Source organism: Echinops telfairi, unplaced genomic scaffold, assembly GCF_000313985.2.
Source record: "Echinops telfairi isolate 266 unplaced genomic scaffold, ASM31398v2 ScPeMD7_7465;HRSCAF=8503, whole genome shotgun sequence".
Lineage (NCBI taxonomy): Eukaryota > Metazoa > Chordata > Mammalia > Afrosoricida > Tenrecidae > Echinops > Echinops telfairi.
This window is the reverse complement of record NW_022111365.1, coordinates 4,480,112-4,501,495: the sequence shown is the minus strand read 5'-3', so window position 1 is coordinate 4,501,495 and position 21,384 is coordinate 4,480,112. Positions and strand designations below refer to the sequence as shown.

The following is a 21,384-nucleotide window of genomic DNA, read 5'->3' as shown; positions in this document are numbered from 1 at the left end:
GGGTCAGCGGGTGTAAGGGAGGCCCTTAGTGAGATAGATCAGCACAGTGGTCACAGTGATGAACCCCACGGTGTGCTGGTGATTATGAGGATGCTGAGGACAGGGCAGCTTCCCATTCTCTAGCATATAAGGTTGCCAGAGTTGACGCAACAGTACCCATCCACCCGTATCTACCTGTCTCAACAGCGCCTGTCTGTCTGTCTATATCTATCTATCTATCTATCTATCTATCTATCTATCTATCTATCATCATCATCATCTATCATTAATCTACCTATCTACTACCTATCACCTACCTACCTACCTACCTACCTACCTACCTACCTACCTACCTACCCACCCTGTGATAAAGGTTGGGTATTGAGGACCAAAGAATGCCCAATCCAGACCTCAGTGCCTAGCCCATGGCCATGCAGGTAGTAAGCTATAGGAAGGTTCTACTTCGCAGCCCAAGACTCCCTTTCCATCACAGTTCTGAAGATGTGGGCCTATGACGCCAACTAAGCTAAGTCTCTGCATTGATGGCTAGGTACACAGGGAGCTGGCACTGGCGGTCTTTGCTGGGCGGACTTTGGGATTAAGGCATACAGCTGACATCATAATCCCAGGGTTGGACAGGTACAATCTTCTAGTCTCAAAGGACCGCGTTGTCTGCCGACCCTCGCCACTTATGCTCTGGACCTCAATGACCACTTGAATGCAGGCTTTAGAGCAGCAGTGCTCAGCCCCTTTGGAGGTTGAATGACTTTCACAGGAGTCGCCTAAGACCATCAGAAAACACATATTTCTGATGGTCTTAGGAACCGAGACACCGCTCCTCTATCTGTTTCCAGGCAGGTTCACCCACATGCAGATATGCTGATCTGGTGAGAAAGAAGCTATCTCAACCTTCGCACTGATGTTGGCTTTTTGCACATACTGTCGGAAAATGTAGCTATGTAGTTTACTGTTATATTAAGACTGTTACCCATGCTACACCATGCTTCAAGACAAAATTTCATTTATTTGTAATTAGAAATAAATATCTCACAATATATAATTACATATTATTTTTGTGATGAATCACATATGGTCAATTTGTAACAATGAAAATACACCCTGCATATCAGATATTTTCATTACGATTCATAACAGGAGCAAAATTACAGTGATGAAGTAGCCACGAAAATAATGTTATGGTTGGGGGTCCCCACCACCTGAAACTCTGTATGAAAGGGTTGCGTCGGCATGAGGCAGGCTGAGAAGCGCTGCCCTGGAGGGTGATGGGCATCTTCCTACCACAGTTGACGCAGCACATTGGACTCCTCACAACGCAAGTCATAGCTCTGGGAACTAGAAAGCTCTTAGAGACGATCTCGTTTATCACTCCCTCCCATGTTACAGATGAGAAAGTGGAGACCTAGAGGGGTCGAGTAACAGGGTCAAGATTACACAGCTAGATGGTACCTGGCTATCAAAAGATATAGTGTCTGAAGGCTTGAAGATAAACAAGTGGCCATTTAGCTGAGAAGCAACAAAGTCTACATGGAAGAAGCACACCAACCTGTGTGACCATGAGATGTTGCTGGGATCCGGTATCAGGAATCAAAAACCCAGAACAAAATATCATATCATTGTGAATGAGGAGGCGGGTAGAGTGGAGACCCAAAGCCCATGCATAGACAATTGGACATCCCCCTACAGAAGGGTCATAAGGAAGAAATGAGTCAGTTAGGGTGCAGTATAGCACTGACAAAATACACAACTTTCCTCTAGTTCTTTAATGCTTCCTCCTCCCCTACCTATCACGATCCCAGGTCTATCCAGCTAGACTGGAGCATGTACACTGGTGCAAATAAGAGCTGGAAACACAGGGACTCCAGGACAGATAACCTCCTCAGGACCAATAATGAGAGTAGCAATAACAGGAGGGTAGGGGGAAGGTGTGAGGAGAAAGGGGGAACCGATCCCAATGATTGACATCTAACCCACTCCAAGGGGGATGGGCAACAGAAAAGTGGATGAAGGGAGACAGTGGTCAGTGTGAGACATGAAAAAAATAATTTATAAATTATCAAGGGTTTATGAGGGAGGGAGGGTGGGCGAATGAGGAGCTGATACCAAGGGCTCAAGTCGAAAGAAAATGTTTGAAAATGATCATGGCAACAAACGTACAAATGTGCTTGACACAATGGATGGATGTATGGATTGCGATAAGCGCTGTGGGAGCTCCCAATAAAATGATTAAAAAAACTACAACTATTGTAGAAATAAATCTTGCCATAATATCAAAAAAAAGAAAAAAGATTACGCAGCTAGCTACAGGGAGGACCGGGACTGTGGCTTCTGGCTTTGCTTCTTGTTTCCCGAGCTGCTCTGGGGCTGGGGTAGCCTGTCATGACCTGGCCTGGCCCTCAGCAGCAGGCTGGGTCTCTGAGGGAATGCAGCTGGACCTGGAGTGGGGGGATTGGGGTGAGGGGGGTGGTCTGAGTGCCCGTGTCCTCCAGCATCTCAGCCCCTCCCCATTTCCTTCTCTGGCTCCCTCACTCGGCCTCCTGTGGTTGCAAATGCTGAGCGCCAAGTTGCTCTTTGCCTGATTGCATCTGCGCTGGAAACACAATGTTAATTAATGTGTCTGTGGCTCAAGGCCTGGCTGCCGAGGCCCAAGTCCGCCCGCCAGGCCTGGAGCCGGGCAAGCTCACGAGCTGGCCCTCTGGCTTCTTGGAGCGCCACTGCCGACAGATGCCTATTTTAACGGTGCACATCTGGTGGCTAGGTAATCGCCAGTGTTTGCCCTCCTCGCTTGGTGCTTTGATGGAAGACTCTGGAGGCCCCCCTCTGTTCCAGCAAAGTGTTTGCTTTGCAATTGTGCTAGAATACCATCTAATTCTGCTCTCGCATCTTCCGAAGGTTCTAATCAGGCTCTTACTTTATTTAATTAAAAATCCATCTCAGGCAAATACAGACTAAATTAGGAAGCTCTCTCATTCCTGGAACACAGGGAAGACAGCCTCCCTCTGGGAACCGGCTGGGACATTTTCCCTGGCTGAGATGTCACAGCAAAGCAGATGGGTCTTGGATGGGGAGGCTGGCAGGGCCAGGGTGGAGAAGCACATGCCTCCCTGTCCTCTGCTGGAACAGCTGCCCTGCCTACCCTCTGCTGCTGCGAACAGATCTTGCCCGCCAGCAGGTCAGCTGCTTCCTGCGAGGCCTCCCTCCAGGGCAGTAGGGGGTGCTCTACACCGCAGGAGGCTCAGCCGGCAGGGTTCTGCAGGGCCAGCTGCGAGCCAGGACCCAGGGGCCAGAGAGGCCTATAGGAGGGTCTGGGGATAGCTCTTGCTTGCCTGGGGTTTCGTTTGTTTACGGTGAGAGACTTTTGATGGATGGATGACTGCTCAGGCTCCGTTTCTGGCTCTCAGGCATTGCACCGGTGATGCTGCTGGATCATCAGAACACCCCTCCTCCTTGTTTAACAGATCTCCAGATTAGAATCCCCCCACCCTACAACCTGACTGTGAGCCATAGGACAGAGCAGGCCTGGAGGGCTGCCCTTTAAATGCTACCCCAAACAGAACTGAGGCTGTGCTCCGAAGCCCGACTCCTCACCAGCAGAGACCAGCCTGGCACTGCTGACCTTCAGGAATGCAGAGAGGCCGGGCAATGGGCAGGGGTTTGCAGGTGGAGCATCTGGGGTGTCTTCTGAATGTTCATTAAGCTGTGGGGCTTCTGGGAGTCTCTTTGCCTCTCCAACCTGTCCCTGTCTGGGAAACATTTGGAATAATTTACACTTTTAATACTGAGGATTTTCCACTCTATAACTGAGATGCTAGAGAGGATGGGGCCTGCCAGTGGTTGGGTCTCCCTAGGGGCAGTTCTGGTACAGCTCAAGGGCAAGCTGTATCCCCATCTCCTTCAGGTCCTGGGTGACAGCAGCGGCAGGCCCCAGATGGTACAAGTGGATGTACTACAGGTTGGTGTTGCGAAGTCACATGGCAGTGCGTGGAGGAGAGTGGTGGTGATCTGCTTCCATAAGGAACACGCGGTGCAGCACAGCTCCGCTCAGGCACACACGTGGCCAGGGCTTGCCCCACGTTGCTTAGGAAGTCAGAGGGGCTGAACAGCCTGTGGCCCCCTCAAGCGAACACACCTTGGCATCTCTAAACAGGGGTGCCAGGCCACAGAAGACAGATCCCTCTCTGGCCCGGGGCTGAACAAGCTCTGAAGGTGAAGCGTTTTCAACGGCCCTTAGCAAGGCTCTCTCTGGCATTTTGCAGCCCTTGAAACCTGTGAGGTCAGGTTCAAAATCCTCCCCTCGCCCTGCGCTCACTGCCATTCCGGCCACCTCTCCCTTTAATAGCTCCAGGTTTTGAAAGCTGGCCAGGCAGCTCCTATGTACCCTGCCGGGTGGCTGATCCCCTTGATCCTTTCATGCAAGGACCAGAGGGGGCACAGAGGCTTTGATGACTGGCCCTGAGGTCTTCCTCCCCATCTCCAGAAGCCAAGCTCAGAAGTGGTTAAGTGATCCCGTGGGCCCGTCTGCAGCAGCATTTGGAATGCTCTGTCCTGGTGCGCTAGGCTGTGTAGATCCAAAGAGAACCTGACACCTTCTTAAATATTTCATCTTGGAGCAGCCGGGCACCTCATCTACCAGGCAAGCAGGCAGAGACTGCCCTCCCTGTTGTCAAACCTTCACAACAGCTGCTAAGACACGGGGCGGGGCAGAATCACACTCCCCTCTCCGCTAGCCTGTGCCAAACTCAGGTGTGAGGGGCCGTGAGCATCGGGAGGAGCCGGTCCTGCCTAGGCTCTACTTCGTCCCAGCTGGGGACTCTGGTGGAGGGCCCTGTGCTTCCCTGAGCCTCAGTTTCTCAGCTGGGCTAACACTGCCTGTCCCACGGAGCTGAGGCAGGAGCAGCTGAGATGAGGTGTGTGAAGGTGCTTTGGGAGTTGCTGCAAAGCTCTTTGCAAATGTGAGCTATTATTACGTATTATGACGTGTGCACTAGGCTGGTCCCTGGGGAGCTGGGATCTGCAGCATCTGGCTGGTGGAGGGAGGAGGGGGCTGAACTCTGGGAAGAGCCAGGTAGGTTAAGAGGGCACTGGGCTCATTCATTGTGATATTTTCTGGCAGGTCTGCCTGAGAGGAGTGGGGGGTGGGGGTCTCCTCAGGGCACTCTGGCTCCTGGGGACACAAGGTAAAGGCAGGCCCAGAGGAAGGGGATCCCTTTTGGGATCAGGGCCTGGGATGCTTCTTCTTAGGAGTGACTTAGGACAGTCCTTGTGGCAGTTGGATGGTCTTAGGAAAACCGGAATGGCTATGAAAAGTGCACAGGTGGGGTCCAACCTCTCAGGTAGGTCCCAGCCTCATGATGCCTCCCTGGGGGTGTGGCCTTTTATAAGGGAGGAAACGGGAACCTCCCCTTCGCTGCTCTGTGCTTCTCTTCTTGTCTGCTGGGCTGCCTGCGGGGCTGGCCCCATGTGGGTCATCAGCACCCTGCCTGTTGCCACCGACCTTGGATCTCCCGGGGCTGTGCACACATTCTGCACTAGCTCTCAGTGTCGGCTGCCTGCGGCTACATCAGTCTGAACAGGGCCCTGGCTTGCATCGGACTTGTGGACTTGACTTGGACTGGGCTGTGAAGCCTTCTTTTTATTTTTATTTTAAAAAATCATTTTATTGGGGGCTTGTACAACTCTTATCACAATCCATCCATCCATTGTGTCAAGCACATTTGTACATTTGTTACCATCATCATTCTCAAAACATTTGCTTTCTACTTGAGCCCTTGGTATCAGTTCTTCATTTTCCCCCTCCCTCCCCACCCCCTCTTCCTCATGAACCCTTGGATAATTTATAAATTTTTATTATTTTGTCATATCTTACACCATCTGATGTCTCCCTTCACCCACTTTTCTGCTTTCCATCCCCCAGGGAAACGGTTATATGTAGATCAAAGTGATTGGTTCCCAGTTTCTCCCTCACCTTCCCCTTAACTTCCTGGTATTGTTAATCTCATTATTGGTCCTGAGGGGTTTAATCTGTCCTGGATGCCCTGTGTTTCCAGCTCTTATCTGTACCACTGTACATGCTCTGGTCTAGCCGGATTTGTAAGGTAGAATTGGGATCGTGATAGTCGGGGGGAGGAAGCATTACAGAACTAGAGCAGCAGTTCTCACCCTGTCGGTCTGGACCCCTTTGGGGGTCAAATGACTCTTTGACAGGGGTCACCCAATTCATAACAGTAGCAAAATTACAGTTATGAAGTAGCAAATAATTTTATGGTGGGGGGGGTCACCACAACACGAGGAACTGTATTAAAGAGTTGTGACATTAGGAAGGTTGAGAACCACTGAACTAGAGGAAAGTTGTGTGTTTCATCATTGCTACATTGCATCCTGACTGGCTCATCTCCTTCCCGCAACCCTTCTGTAAGGGGATGTCCAGTTGCCTACAGATGGGCTTTGGGTCTCCACTCCACACTTCCCTTCATTCACAGTGACATGATTTTTTGTCCTTTGAGGCCTGATACCTGATCCTATTGACAGCTTGTGATCACACAGGTTGGGTGTGAAGCCTTCTTTTCATATAAGATTACTTGTTGATATAAAGCTCTTTCTTATACATATATGAGTGTCACTGGATTTGTTTATCTTGACAACCCAGCCAAACACAGCCCAATTCTCCCTTTGAGAACAGTGAAGCCTGGGGAGAGAACCAGGGTGACTTGGGGCACCTATGGGTGCTGAAGTCATGGGGAGAATCAAGCTTGAGGCTGATTTTAATGGGGTCATGGGTAGATAGGATAGGTGGGGAGGTCCGTGCTGAATGAAAGGACCACAAGTGCCCCACACAGGCTGTTCCATTGACCTCTGTGTCTCCTTGGCCAGCACAGGCCCACCACCGACCAACCGCACAGAACATGCTCTCTGATGGCAACCAGCTGCTTTCAGACACCCTACTTTGGAGACACCTAAGTTGGGGTGAAGTCCAGCAGGGCTGGACAGGTCACAGGTCAGTCAGACATGGGTGTTCTGATTTGCTAATGCAGGGACCTTCACTTTTCCTCATTATCTGGGGAGAGGAGGGTGAGGGTGAGATGGAAAAGCAGTGGTTTACACTCTGTGGCTTTGCCCAATGGGGAGTGCCCCCCAGTCTGGCTGGAAGGCACCTTGTGAGGTAGCACCAATCAGGATCCCCATAGGCTCCCGGCCACCCTGTGTTCCCCCTCCTCTGCCCCGCATGCAGTCCTTACCCAGGACAGTGAGCCGTGCGGGGCGGGAGCGGATGGCTGCCTGGATGGCCTGGCATTCGTACACCGCATCATCTTGCAGTTCGGCCCGCAGAATCTTCAGGTGATGTTCCCCTGACAGGTGGTTCCCTACCACCAGATACTGTGGGTAACCTGTGTGGAGAGCAGATTTGTCAAGGTTGAAGGAGCCATTCACAGTCAATGGGACACAGCAGTGGGATGGAGACCTAGCCATGGGCTTGGTCTTCAAGGTTGCATGAACACACCATTTCTCAGGCCACTGATCTCAGGATCGGAAGAACAAAAGCGAGCGCTTCCTAGTATGTTGAGAGAGAAAGAGAGAGAGAGAGACAGAGAGAGAGAGAGAGAGGAGAAGGAAACTGCGGGAAGCCAGTGCACGTCATGCACAGTCAGCACCTGTCAGTCTTATTGTACTCAATAGACTTCCGCAGAGATCCCAGGCGAAGGTGGTCTAGGAAGAAAGACGTGGCAATCTACACCTGAAAACCAGCCACTGAGAGTCCTGTGGGTCACACGGAAGGCATACACACCGACCATGAGGGTGGAGCAGGATCAGGCAGATGTCATGCCCTTGTGCCTTGGGTCACCATCAGTGAGGCCGACTGGACAGGCGCTAACAACAGCCACAACAGCATTAAGGAGATCAGCAAAGATAAGTGATTGAATTCTAAACATGGCCCCTCACTGCTGGGTCAGTACTCTGGAAAGTGGAAAGCTTGGTCCTGGGTTTGCTAAGTAGATGTGCATTTTGATAAGGAGACAGAGCGAGAGCAAGCGAGAGAGAAAGAGAGAGAGAGAGAGAGAGCGCAGAGTGAGGGAAAGAGAAAGGAGAAGAGACAAACCGTTGGAAAAGGCTGACGAGTGACTGTGGGGAAAGTTGTGTTCAGGATGGACAGGAAATAGAAAGGTAGGTCCCTCCTCCCAGTGTCCAAGTCCCCCTGGTCACTCTGACCCAACAGCAACCCCTTCTCTAGACATGTCAACTTCCCACCCTGAAACCCCAGAGCCTGATTAAGTACTTAGGCGGTGCTCAGGACACATAGGAATTTGGGGCCATGAATTATAGATAAATAAAAGCTTAAAGATGCTAAATCATTAATCAGCATGCTTGCTGCTCTGTAGGGTGAATATACATGTCCACAGAAGTTGTGGCTGGCCGGGCTTTTTCCTTGATCTTGGGCCAAACCTCCTTATGCTCTCCCAGTGGGGTCTGCTTCCCATCATCCCTCTCACCTGAGCATGGCCCTACCTGGCCCACCCCCTACAGCTTGGAGTCTGACCTGGGCCTCCCTCCCCACACCCCCTTATTTCCACTGCCCTTCAGCCTCCACCCCACCCCAGCCAGACCCCAACCGCTCCTCATTCGGAAGCGCCTTGGCCAGGACGGCACCAGGACAGAGAGAGTCCTCAGAAATGGTCCTATGGATGTGGTTGGATGCGTTTGGCTTTTTGGAGAGACTAGGCATCAACCAAGTGCAAGAGACAGAGAAACAGTGATGGATAAAGACATGCCAACCTCTCATTCAACAAATCACAACCTCTTTGTGTGCATGAGACTCTTCACGGACCTCCCCAGGACAGCATTAGCATCGGGGGCTGATTTAACCAGGGGACCCATTGCCATCAACCGATGCTCCCTCTTGTGCCCCATGTGGTCGCAGAGTAGAACTGCTCCTCAGGGTTTTCTTGGCGATATGAACCACAGGAGGTGCAGCAGTTATAGCACTCCGGGGTAAAAAACCCACTAGCTGCTCTCTAAGAGAATGATGTGGCATTCTGCTTCCTTACAGATGGACAGTCGTGGAAGCCCTACGGGGCAGTTGGACTCTGTCCTATCTGGTTACCATGACTCAGAATCAACTCAATAGCAGTGGATTTAATCTTTTCAGAGTAATCACCCAGGCCTCCTCTGTACCCTGGAGCTGCTGGGTGGGTTCAAATGATCAACCTTTGGTTTAGCAGCTGATTGAAAACCACTCACCTCACCCAGAGACTTTTGTTAATTTTTCAAGGGGATGGATATGGTTCTGGGTGGCTAGAGAAAGTAGTGAGGTCTCTGTCCCTGTCTGTATTCAAGTTCAGGCTGAGTGGTCATCTGCCGGTGATGCTGCAGCGAAGACGAAAAAACACACAACTTTCCTCTAGTCTTTAGTGCCCAACCCCCCACTGTCATGACCCCAGTTCTACCTTACAAATCCGGCTAGACGGAGCATGAACACTGGTACAGATAAGAGCTTACCACGCCCAGAATCCAGGACAGATAACCGCCTCATGAACAATGATGGGAGTAGTGGTACCATGAAGGTAAAGGGAAGATGAGGGCGAATGGGGCAAAGGGGGAACCGATCACAATGATTGATGGAGAACCACCCTTCCACCCCCAGGGGGATGAACAACAGAAACATGGGGGAAGGGAGACAGCAGACGACGTAAGATATGAAAATAATAATGTATAATTTATCAAGGGTTGACAAGGGTGGGAGGATGGGGGGTGTGGGGAAGAGGAGCTGATACCAAGGGCTTGAATAGAAAGAAAATGATGATGGTAACATATGTACAAATATGCTTGATACAATTGATGTATGTATTGCTATAAGAGCTGTAAGAGGCCCCAATAAAATGATCTGAAAAAAAAAAGAAAGGTTTCGCTAGATGGCCTCATCCACCTCCAGAAGCTAAGGGTTTGGCAGGGGTAGGACAGGGCTCCCTTTAGGGGCCCATTGCTGGTCACTGGAGGTAAGTGAGTCCCATTCCCATTTCTTAGGGTGCTTCCTAAGCAGCTGAGCCCTTGGGCTCCTGTTGGCATGGCTGCGTATCCTCATCGTGCCATCCAATGACCAGGCAGTCAGCTGGGCCCTTGAGACTAAGTATGGCAGCCAGCACACGCCTTCAGGGCCTCTGGCCTCAGTTAAGCCCAGGTGAGGGAAGCTGGTAGTGCCCCCACCTGGCCAGGGCCGGAAATGAATTCCAGGGCAATCTCCCTGCCCGCTGTGTCAGCTGGCCTCCACTGCAGTCCCTCTAGCCCAGCCCCGGATCCTGCTGTGTGGGGGGTATTCCTGGTGTCCAGCAGGCATCGTGGCCGGAGCATGTGCTTTTGTTGTCTAACAAGCTATCAGCAGCACGGTTTTGTTCTCATGAGCTGGTGCACACATCAGCGCTGTGTTTGTTTGTATTTGCCTAATTAGGCAATGAGCTGAGTCTGTCCCAAGGACTGGCAGCACCCCGAAGCAGAGATTCTGAGGAAGTTCTAGTGCCTTTCACACTGTCATCACTCCCTCTTGCTAGTCTCTGGATAGCCAAGATTATTTGTTGAAGGTGACTCAAAGATAGGATTCTTATCTTCCCTGGGGGAGACCTGAGTTCAATTCCTGGGCAATGCACCTCATGTATAGCCACCCCCATCCCCCCACCTGTTAGCCTGTATGTTGCTCTGATGCTCAATGGGTTTCAATCATGCTTCCAGTCTGAAGCAGACTAGGAAGAAAGGCCTGGCAATCTATGTTTGGCCAATCATGGATAGGGGCAGGGCTAGGCAGCACTTTGTCCTGGTGTGCAGGGGGTCCCTGGGTGTCAGGGCCAATTTAATGACAGTAAAAGACAGTTGTGTGACGTGCTGACAGACACACACATACTAAACAGTGCTAGTCCAAATCAAAATGACGTGAGGTGGTGTCTAAAGAGCCCTGACTTTGGAAGGCAGTGCAGGCAGGTGACTGTACAACTTGGGTGTAGGTTAGAAAACAAGAGTCTTGTGCACTGGGATTGGTTATATGAGTCAATTCCTTTCTCAACCGTAACTTTGTTTATCTGTCAAATAAAGGAAAAGCTTCCCTTCCTTTCCCCTCTGGATCATTGTAGATTTATGAGATAATGTCTCAGAAGTACTTGAGCTTCTTAGGAGAAAAATGTTCTATCAATATGGGGAAATGTATTCATAAATCATTTTCTTTGACTGAGTTTTCTAGTGTTTGTGACCAGGCAGACGGTCAGGCCTTCAAGGAGAGTATCATTCCTGGTCGGCTGAATGGAGCCTCAGGGTTAAGATGAAAGAGAACAAGACCTATCACAGGAAGTTCTACCGCCTCAATGTCCCCATAAGAACGCTTTTGTAGCATTAAGTACTCTACAGAGAGTAGCGAAATGGAATTGGCTTCTATTACTCTCATTTTCTTACTGCAGCGGTTCTCAACCTATGGGTCGCGACCCCCTTGGGGGTACAAACGACTTTCACAGGGGTCGCCTGAGACCACTGGAGAACACATATTTCCGATGGTCTTAGGAACTGAGACACTGCCCCTCTATTGTCTCCAGGCGGGTACACCCACATGCAGATATGCCCACATACGAGTACCCGGCGTGAAGACCGTTACCCATGCTGCACCATGCTTCAAGACAAAACTTCATTTATTTGTAATTAGAAGTAAATATTTCACAATCTATAATTACATATTGTTTTTGTGATCAATCACTATGCTTTAATTATGTTCAATTTGTAACAAAGAAATACATCCTGCATATCAGATATTTATATGATGATTCATAACAGTAGAAAAATTACTTATGGAGTAGCAATGAAAATAATTTTACGGTTGAGGAACTGTATTAAAGGACTGTGGCATTAGGAAGGTTGAGAACCACTGCCTTACTGGGAAAGCAAATAGTATTTTTATTGAGCATTGTAAGTTTTGATTGCAGGCCCTGGCTGGCATAAATGGTTAAGTATGTGACTACTAAACTAAAGGCGGGTGATTCGAATCCATTTGAACCCATTCAGAGGCAGCTTGGAAGAAAGACAATTTTTGAGACCTGCTTCTGAAAGGACAGGTTCTAACAACCTCACAGAGCAGCCCTACTGAGCAAACAAGTGGTCACCGTGAGTATGGATTTTCTGTCACTATTGTTATTGTGATATTTTGGGGACATGGGAGCAAATAAATGCAAGGCGAGTACTCTACCTGGAGTTTGATTTTTTTAGCTCTAAAAGGAAAGACCAATGTTCTTCCCAGTTAGAGAGGAGTTCAGTTAGAGAGGAGGCACAGCCCAGTTCACGTGAGTCTACGCTCCTTTTGCACTCAGCTGGGCCCAGGACTGGACCTCAGAAAGCCACTCTCGCTCTATCATAGAGCTGGACGCAGGGTGGGCAGGGCAGGGTGGGGTGGGGCTCTAATTACCAACATGATAGCAACCTCTTTAAGATCCATTGTCCATGGTGACCTGGAGCTTCCCCTGGGCCACTGGCCAAACGAGATGCCAGTTCCTAATGGAAGAACTAAAACTGCTGACCAGGCACTCAGGCAGCTTCTGCACTGGCACTAATGCCGGGTTCAGCTCAGAGCCATCCGGAGCAGGAGAAACTCCCGTTTGGGAAGGTCATATCTGTCCCCCAGGGTAACGGAATTTTCAGTCTCTGAAATTGCCTGATTCCCATAATACTTAAACTTTATGGCAGCACAGTATATTTTAGAGATATTATTGTGTATTTTATCCATGCTAAGCTAGGCTGTAGCACTCAAAAATTGTGATGCTATTGACCATTGCTATGATGTTTCAATATACATTTTTTGGCAAGACATAACTCACATTTTAAAATATTAATTTCCCAACCATCATGTTCCTGAGTGCACTTCGATTTTTTATTTCCCTGCAGCTGTACAACTGAGAAGCAAAGCTACTCTCAGTTGAATACATATTTTTCTGTCCTCCACCCTCACAACTCCCCAGTCGCAGAGGTAGGCAGGTCCCTGGTTCTAAATTTATAGTTGATGCCAAGTCTAGCAAGAGTCTCATGTCTGCCCACCCAGGGGAGAATAATAATGGCTGATGGGTGAGTGACCAAGGTGATAATTCCATTCCTTTCTCTCTCAGGGGAGAGGATAGATTAGAAAGACATCTGTATGGGTTTACAGGGTTGACATTCAAAACCGCTAACAAATGGTGTGGCATGGGCACCAACCAGCAAGAACAGATGCTAGTCACAAACCACCATGGAGAAGTGCAGGCATTTTCTCGGAATATCAACCAGGGTGGGCTCACCCTGGTTTGGGACTCATTTGAAAAACATCTTTCCTTCCCAGAGCCTGATGGCCTCTCATATTTACCATATTTTCCAGTGAGGTTTCAATTTCCTTGGTCCCGCTTTGATGCTAGGAGACTTGGAAGAACCAGGAGGTGACTTCTAGTTCCTTAATAAACTATCACACCTCGATACGATGGAGAGAGATTTTGAACCAAGACACGGGAATAGTTGAACTCTTGAACTCTGACTTCTGTGAGTGGTGTGTGACTTTGCAGTAGACCCTTCATGGCAACACTGTGATACATTTAACAACTCTCACAAGAATTGAGAGTTTACCTGTGACTCATTACTCATGATCAGCGGGACCCTGAACGTCCTATGGGTTTTAGATTCATCTTATGCTGGGGGAGCCATAACGAAAGTGGGAGATTTAATCCAAATGCTTACAAGGTGTATGTTTCCCAGTACGGTGGACGGGGGAAGGGCATCTGGGGGTACTCACTTGAAAGGTCTCTGCCCACGCCTAGTGCTAGGCCATCCTTGATCCACAGAACAAAGCCATCATATTCGGGTATGGCGCACAGCAGTGTCACTGGCTGCCCGGACACCACCACCTCGTCCTGAGGCTGCTGGCTAAAGGAGTACATTTGACCTGGGGAGGAGAGAGGGAGAAAGATGGATTAGAGGGGGTTGGGGAGCAATGCCTAGAGGGCTTTCCCCTCATGCTTAGGAAGTGGAGCTGGGTTAGAGACAGCCCCTCCATCCCACCCCAGGGGCTCACTTCCTGCCTGGGGCCGGCCTGCACCAGTTTTCGAATTGGTCTCTGCCCTCAGTTCAGAAACCAGTTGCTGTTGAGTTGGCTCTGAGCCTGTGTGGGTTAGAGAACAATGGTGCTCCATCGTTTTATGGTTTGGACATGCTTCACCATGTTTTCAGTGACAGTTTGCACAGCCAACAGTTGGTCCGTTCAACACTTTCTCTACCAGTTGGTCAGTGATGTCGGCTACAGCCTTCACAGTGCGTGAGCAGCCCCATGATTTCTGCTCAGGTGGTGCCTTCTATGAATCTAGTTTCCCTGCCCATTATATTCTCATCTTAGTTTACCAAAGAGTTAACTCGTTGGTCTTACATAGGTGGCTTTTTTTTTAAAAACAGGAGGACAGGATTTTTGGATGATGCTCATTATTTTTTTAGATCATTTATGATTTTGCTGCAAATCACAATTTGTTACCTCAGAGGCTAGCTTTTTGTTTGTTTTTAGCTTTTTTGTTGTGAATTAAGTGAAGATCTATAGGCACATTATCAGTTTTATATTCAACAATTCATACACCTCTTGTTTCAACTCATCCATTGCACCCCTTTCAATGTAACTTCAACGATCCCATTTCTTCCTTGTATTTCCATTCTCTTTCTCTTCTCACCCTGCTGAATTATGTCCTGGAGTAAATGCAGCCTTTTGATCTGAAATGGTTGATTATTCTAACACAGGTGGGGAGTGAGGGGGATGGTTCAGTTCCAGATCTGAAGGGTGACGGAGTCTTGGGCGTCTTAGAGGTTAGTTTAGGTGCAAAGTTTGAAGAGCAGCTCAGAGCAATAGTCTGTTCTCCAGTCTCAATCACTCTAGTTCAGTGGTTCCCAACCTTCCTCATGCTGCAACCCATTAATACAGTTCCTCATGTGGTGGTGACCCCCCAACCATAACATTATTATTTGTTGCTACTTCATAACTGTAATATTGCTACAGTTATGAATCTGGCAACCCCTGTGAAAGGGTCATTCGACCCCCAAAGGGCTTGCGACCCACAGGTTGAGAACTGCTGCACTAATAGGTCTTAAAAAAAGAAAACAGAGAAAAGAAAAAGAATTTGAGGTCCGTTCTACATGTCTCCCATGCTTCATCTTTCTGCTGTGCCTCTGACTCAAATGGTTGGTAGTGGTAGCCAAGCACCAAGAAGTTCTTCGGGTTTCAGAATTAATGAGATCATGGTCTATGTAGACTATTTTTCCAGTCGACTAGTTTCTTCTTTAAGTTTTTGGTTTCTTTCTTTCTATTTTGCCCTGGACCAGTAGAGACCACTAGTTGTATCTTATATAGATGCTTACAAAACTTCTAAGCTACAAAGGTCCCAGAACTAGTCACTAATCTAGGAGGTAGACTATAACTTTATTATGCCAATTGGCCAACATGACCCAAGAGACTATGGTCTTATCCTTCAAATCCAGACATCACATTCTACAAAGTGTTGGTTATTTCTTATTAGTATTTATAACAGTGCTCTCTAGGAAGTTAATTATAAACATGAATATATGTGCAAATAGTTACGTAGATGCATACACATACAGGCATGCATAAATGATGTGACAAGAACACATGTGTCAGGGTGACACAAAGCCAGGCAACGATCCATTCTGCCACACACGGGTTTTCTCTGAGTTGGAACCAACTCAACAGCACCTATCAGTACATATATACGCCCACAGACATACATGTGCACTTGCACATACGTTTCTTAGTTGTTTCAAAATTATATATGCCACTGCTGTTACTAGCTGGTGCTTTTTTCCTGTGGACATTTTAGTGACATATTTTAGTGACGTAATTTAGCTTCACCAAGTCTCATTCGGTGAACTTTACCATCACCACCAATAACGAGGAAGGTTATTACGTGAGCCTTCCTTTTTCCCCACCCCTGCCCTATCTCTGGAAACCACTGATGAACATTAATTTCTGAATACATAGACATGCCATTCATTAAAGTCAGAACCTGCCATATCTATGTGTGTGTGTGTGTGTGTGTGATTGACTTATTTTACTCAACATTACATTTAGCCATGCGCCCAGATGTTTGCAGAGCTCAGTTCTCTTTGGTGGTGCGTGGGGTCCCATGGTATACACAGCTGACCATCGAATCCCATGTGAATAAGGGCTGCCAGCACCCTGGGCAGTTGGAAATCTATGTATAACTTTTGAATCCCCCAAACTTAACTACTAATAGTGCACTGTTGCTGGGAAGCCGATGACATAGGCAGCTGATAGATATTTTATTTGTTATGCGTATTATACACTGCACCCATATGAAAACTGCATTTCAACACAAAATAAAAAGGCATTTCATAAGAAAAGCAAGAGCTTTGCACCTGCTGGCCAAGCTGCAGCGATGATTCATGAATTTCCTTTTGGTTTTTACACTGGCTCTTACGCTGGGAGCACTTATCTTGAAATGGTGGGCTATTGCGATCGCAGATCTCAAGCAGCAGGACCGAACAAGCAACTCCACGTTCTCTTGTAAAACTGCAACTTCCCCCTGATTCTTGGGAGCATTTCTAGCATCACTGGTGACACATCGTGGGGTCCCCTGGTGTTAGCCAACATTCCCGGGGCTGCACTAAACGAGATGGAGAACATGCCAGGACCTTCAACGGTGACCTCTTACTGTGGCACACAGTGTAATGGAGAGACTGGCTGCTCAAGCCGAGGTGATAAGCATCACATGGCATTAAAAAAAAAAAGCATAAGTGGACCTGCTTAGTTCAAATCTGTGCTGTCAACTGAGTAGAGCACCTTTTACAGTACTCATCTGTTCATGGGTACTTAGGCAATGTCTACCTTTTTGCTATTGTGAACAGTGCTGCGGTGAGTGGAAGGGTATGTAAGCCTGCTTGTCCCCAGGGTTTATGACAAAGACTTGTGTGGCAGCTCTACCTCTAGGTTTTTAAGGAGCAACCAGACTGTTTACCCCGATGACTGGACCGTTGACATGTTGACATTCGCATCAGCAGTGGGTGAGGGTTCCTCGTTCTCTACACCATCCCCTCCAACTCTTCTTGTCCTTTCCTGTTTTCATTTTTATTCTTACGTTTGTATAGTCTTGACTTTCCTGTTGTTGTTGTTGTTGTTGCTCGGTGGCACTGAGTGGGTTCTGGTTCAGAGCTATCTTATGTACAGCAGATGAGACACCGCCCAGTCCCGCACCACCCATGCAGTTGTTCTCATGTCTGAGCCCATTGCTGCCACCATTGTGGCAATCCATCTGGCCGTGGGCCTTCCTCTTTTTCACCACCCTCTACTTTACCAAGGGTAAAGAGACTGGTCTCTGCGGACAATGTGTTTAAAGTATGTGCGATGAACTCTCACCATCCTTGCTTCTAAGGCACGTTCTGCTTCAAGACAGGTTGCTTTTTTCCCTGGCAGTCCACGGTACTTTCAATGTTCTTCGCCAGTACCGTGGTTGAAAAGCAACAATTCTTCTCCAGTCTTCCCTATTCAGTGTCCAACTTTCACACGCATAGGAGGCCAGTGAAAACACCATGGCTTGGCTCAGGCACATCTCAGCCCTCACAGTAACATCCTTGCTTTTTGGCCCATCTAGTGGGAGTGAAATGATGTCTCCTTGTGGGTTTGATTTGCATTTCTCTGAAGATTAATGAAGTTGAACATCTTATTATCATGTCTGTTGATCACATGAATAGACTCTTTGCTGAAGCTTCTGTTCATGTCCTTTGCCCAGTTCTTGATTCGGTTATTAGACTTTTTGTTGCTTTAAAGTTTTCTATATACTTTAGAATCTAGATGCTTATCAATTATATCACTCACAAAGATTTTTTTCCCTGTAGCTCTACTCTTTTGATAAAGTTCTTTTGATGAACATAAGAATTTAGCTTTTATGAGATTCCAGTTATCTTCTTGCTTCCAGTCGCTCATGCGTTTGTTGTGGTCGATGATCTATCGTTGGAAGACGCTCCCAGAGCTCTGCTTCTGTGCTTTCTTTCAATGACTTTGCGGTTGTGGATTTAACATTTGGGCTCTCAACCCATTTTGTGTGAGGGTTTGTGCCTGGTGTGGGAGGATAGGGCTTTGTCTTATCGTTCTGCGTGTGGAAAGGCGGCTTGCTCCAGAGTGTTTTCAGTGGCTGGTTTTTCAGAAGTGGATCTCCAGACTTTTCTCTGGGGTCTCCTTTTGTTGGAATCGAACTTCCTACCACCTGGTTAGCAGGTGTGTGCTCACCCTTTGCATCCCACAGAGGCTCTGTCATTTACCCTCTACGGGGCAATCAGAGTGATGGGTCTACCTTGCCACTCGGGTCAGGCCACTCCTGTGCTTGGACTCCTTCAAAGACCCTGGAGGGTTTAGGGCCCAAACCCCAGCCCTTTAGTGTTGTTGGGAGGTGCCAACCAGTTGGTTCTGATGCGTTGCAGCTCCGAGCACAACAAGATGGGACGCTGTCCGCTCCTGCACCACCCTCACGGTGGTTCTGTTTGGGCTCATGGTTGCAGCCATTGTGCCAATCGGCTTTGGGGAGCATCTGCTATCCTGTCCGCTTGTCATGCCGTGGTGGCTGGGGTGTTGCTGGAAGCTATGGTGCTGACGTTTCAAATTCTTTCATAGCGGCCGGTATGTCTTTGCAGGAGCTGGGTCTCCATTCTCGGCTCCGTGCTATTCTCCCCAGCACTCACACAGTGGTCGGGGCTGAGCCTTGCCTCCGGGGTCCCCACAGACCAGCCCCACCCCACTCTGTTCCGGTGTTCTCTTTTCCACATGGCTAAAGCCTTCTGAACCCCACTGGCGTGGTTCAGACTTTACCAACAGACCAGGAGCAGGAGGGCTGTCTGTCCTGCTAGAAGGATCTGTGGTCCTTGTGTTTCAAAGGGCCACGGAGGGAGGAGAGTGCAGTTTTGGTTACATCTGAGAGCACAAGTAAAACTGGTGTAGCTTTAGCGGCTCCCAGGATGGGCTGTGGGACAAATTCCCTGGAGTGAGTAGTGGTGAGGTTGTGTGAAAGGGTGTGGCCGAGGGAGCCCCTGCACTTTTCTTTGTGGCAACAGACCCTGCTCCAGCCTTACCATCACCAGGAAAACTCCCTGCCACGAGACCCCAGTATCCAACGCATACACACCTCAGAGCGAGGCAGTACGGAGCCGCCTGGTGATTGTCAGTCCTGACAGCCCTAGGAAGCCCAGTTCTGTTCTACCCAGAGTGGGTGGCCAGGCGTGGAATCAACTCAACACCCATGAGTCTCCCCCCGGCCCCCACCACAGATGAGGAACTGAGAGCTACTCAGTGAACAATAGCAACAGGCCCTGCCCTTGTTCATTATTTACCATGTTTCTCTATTCCTGGTAGTATTCACAAGGTAGCATTATTAAACCCATGTCGAGGGGGTTAGGAAACAGGGCTTGGGAGGTGAAGGGCATTATCCAGAGAACTGTTTAGATGTAGAAGCAGGACTGTGAGTCCACGTCTCTCTGGCTCTCGGGGTCACACTCGCACTTACTGACCCTGTACAGCCCCCTGCCCAATCCTGGAGGGGCTGCCGCAGAAGCCGGGGACCAGTGACATGGTCTGTGTGCCCTGGGACCCCATACAGGAAGGGTCAAAAAGACACTGCCACTCACTGAGCACCTTGTCCCCACTCCGGCTTTTTATATACCGTCACTCCTGCAATCTGTGGAGTTACAATCCGGGGTGGAACTGTCTCCGTTTGCAGCAAAGAACCCAGGCCCACCTGACGCCTGCACCCTTGCTCTTCCGCTCTGTCCCGCTCCACGGACACAGAGCTTTGTACCAGAGCAAACAACACCTGCCGCGGCCTCTTCTCCCGCACTCCAAGAGGGCGGCCACCACGGTCCCTGGACATAGGCTGCTACCTTCTGTGCCCCTCCATGGAGGGGACAAAATGCTCCAGGCTGGGTCCACAGATAGAGCTGAGCCATCCGCAGCAAAGGGCTCAAAGAAGAGAATACTGGGTATACACACACACACACACACACACACACACACACACACACACAGAAGGAAGACACCATAGGAAGGGGGCAAGAAGTCTTTGTTCACAGTGAAGGGAAAATTTGGAAAGAGTTAGTGGTGATGGTTGAACAATAGGATGAAACTAGTTAACATCACTGAACCGAGATGTGAGGACTGTTGAAATGACAGCTATTTTGTTATCCATGTATTTACCACCATAAAAGGGTTTAAAACGGCAGCAGCAGCAGCAGCAAAACAGGGGAGCTGAGAGCTGGTGGAGGCTTTCCCGGGGGAAGGGTCCAGAGCCCCACCCAGGAGAGCTTGTGGCCGGCAGGAAGGTGGCTGAGTTCACCATCGGAGGAGATCTTGGCGGAGCCTCTGAGGCGTCTCATTAAAAATCAAATTGGCCTTGAATTGTGGGAGGCAGACTTTTTATTCTGATGTGAGCTTTACAAATGAGATTTCTCAGGACATTTTAATCAGCGATGTGGTGGTGATTCTCCCCGCAACCACCAGCTCTTCAAATTGTCCCTTATAATTAGACCGTTTCTGGCATCGACACAAGAAAGCAAACGAAGGGAAGAGATGAGGGTGCAGGAAGGGGGAGAAGGCAGAGATGGAGAACGAGTGAGGAGGAGAGAGAGGGGCAGGGAGGGAAGTGAGCAAGCAAGCAGAGAGCCGAAGAAGTGGGACAGAACAGGCCGGGAGACGAGCTGGACAAGAAGGGTCAGAGGCATCTAGGACATCTGTTCCCATTCTTTCTTCGATGGTGATCTTCGGCCCATTCTTTTACCGCCACCGTCTTCCTTGCAAGGAGGACAGTGTCGAGGCGGCAGCAGTAGCTACCGAAGGTGGTGCTATCAGAGGGCGTTCTCAGCTTGTCATCTGGGAGCTGAGAGGTTATAATGAGAATGCCCTAGAGCAGTGGTTCTCAACCTTCCTAATGCTGCGCCCCTTTAATACAGTTACTCATGGTGTGGTGAGCCCCCCAATCATAAAATTATTTTCCTTGCTACTTCTTAACTGTAATTTTGCTATGAATCCTAATGCAACTATCTGATACGCAGGATGTACTAGGCAACCCCTGTGAAAGGATCGTTGGACCCCCAAGGGGTTGCGACCCACAGATTGAAATCTGCTGTCCTAGACCAAGTGGTGTGGAGCCCTCTGGGAATACCTGGCACCCCGGGGACCCTCTGCGGAGAGTGGTCCTGTTCTCCCCCAGGATGGCCCCTGCTTCCCCATGTTGAAGGATCAGGAGGTGCTGAGTGAGACAGGAAGTGAATGAGGTGGGAGGTGAGAACCGAAGTGCGGAAGACCTCTGAGGAAGAAGGGGGTTAGCCCCACAAGGGCGAGGCTTGAGGGAAGGTGCC

The 21,384-nt window shown here is 49.1% G+C and overlaps 1 protein-coding gene across 1 annotated transcript in view; it reads right to left on the bottom strand.

Annotated features, from left to right (window-relative positions):
• The window catches only part of KIRREL3 (kirre like nephrin family adhesion molecule 3), a 171,643-nt gene that overhangs the window by 116,339 nt on the left and 33,920 nt on the right, over window positions 1–21,384 (bottom strand). The window contains exons 3-4 of the mRNA XM_045283646.1: window positions 13,769–13,918; window positions 7,233–7,382 (exon numbers count right to left, since the gene is read on the bottom strand). Coding sequence (XP_045139581.1) covers window positions 7,233–7,382; window positions 13,769–13,918 — 300 coding nt within the window. The remainder of the gene's footprint in view (window positions 1–7,232; window positions 7,383–13,768; window positions 13,919–21,384) is intronic.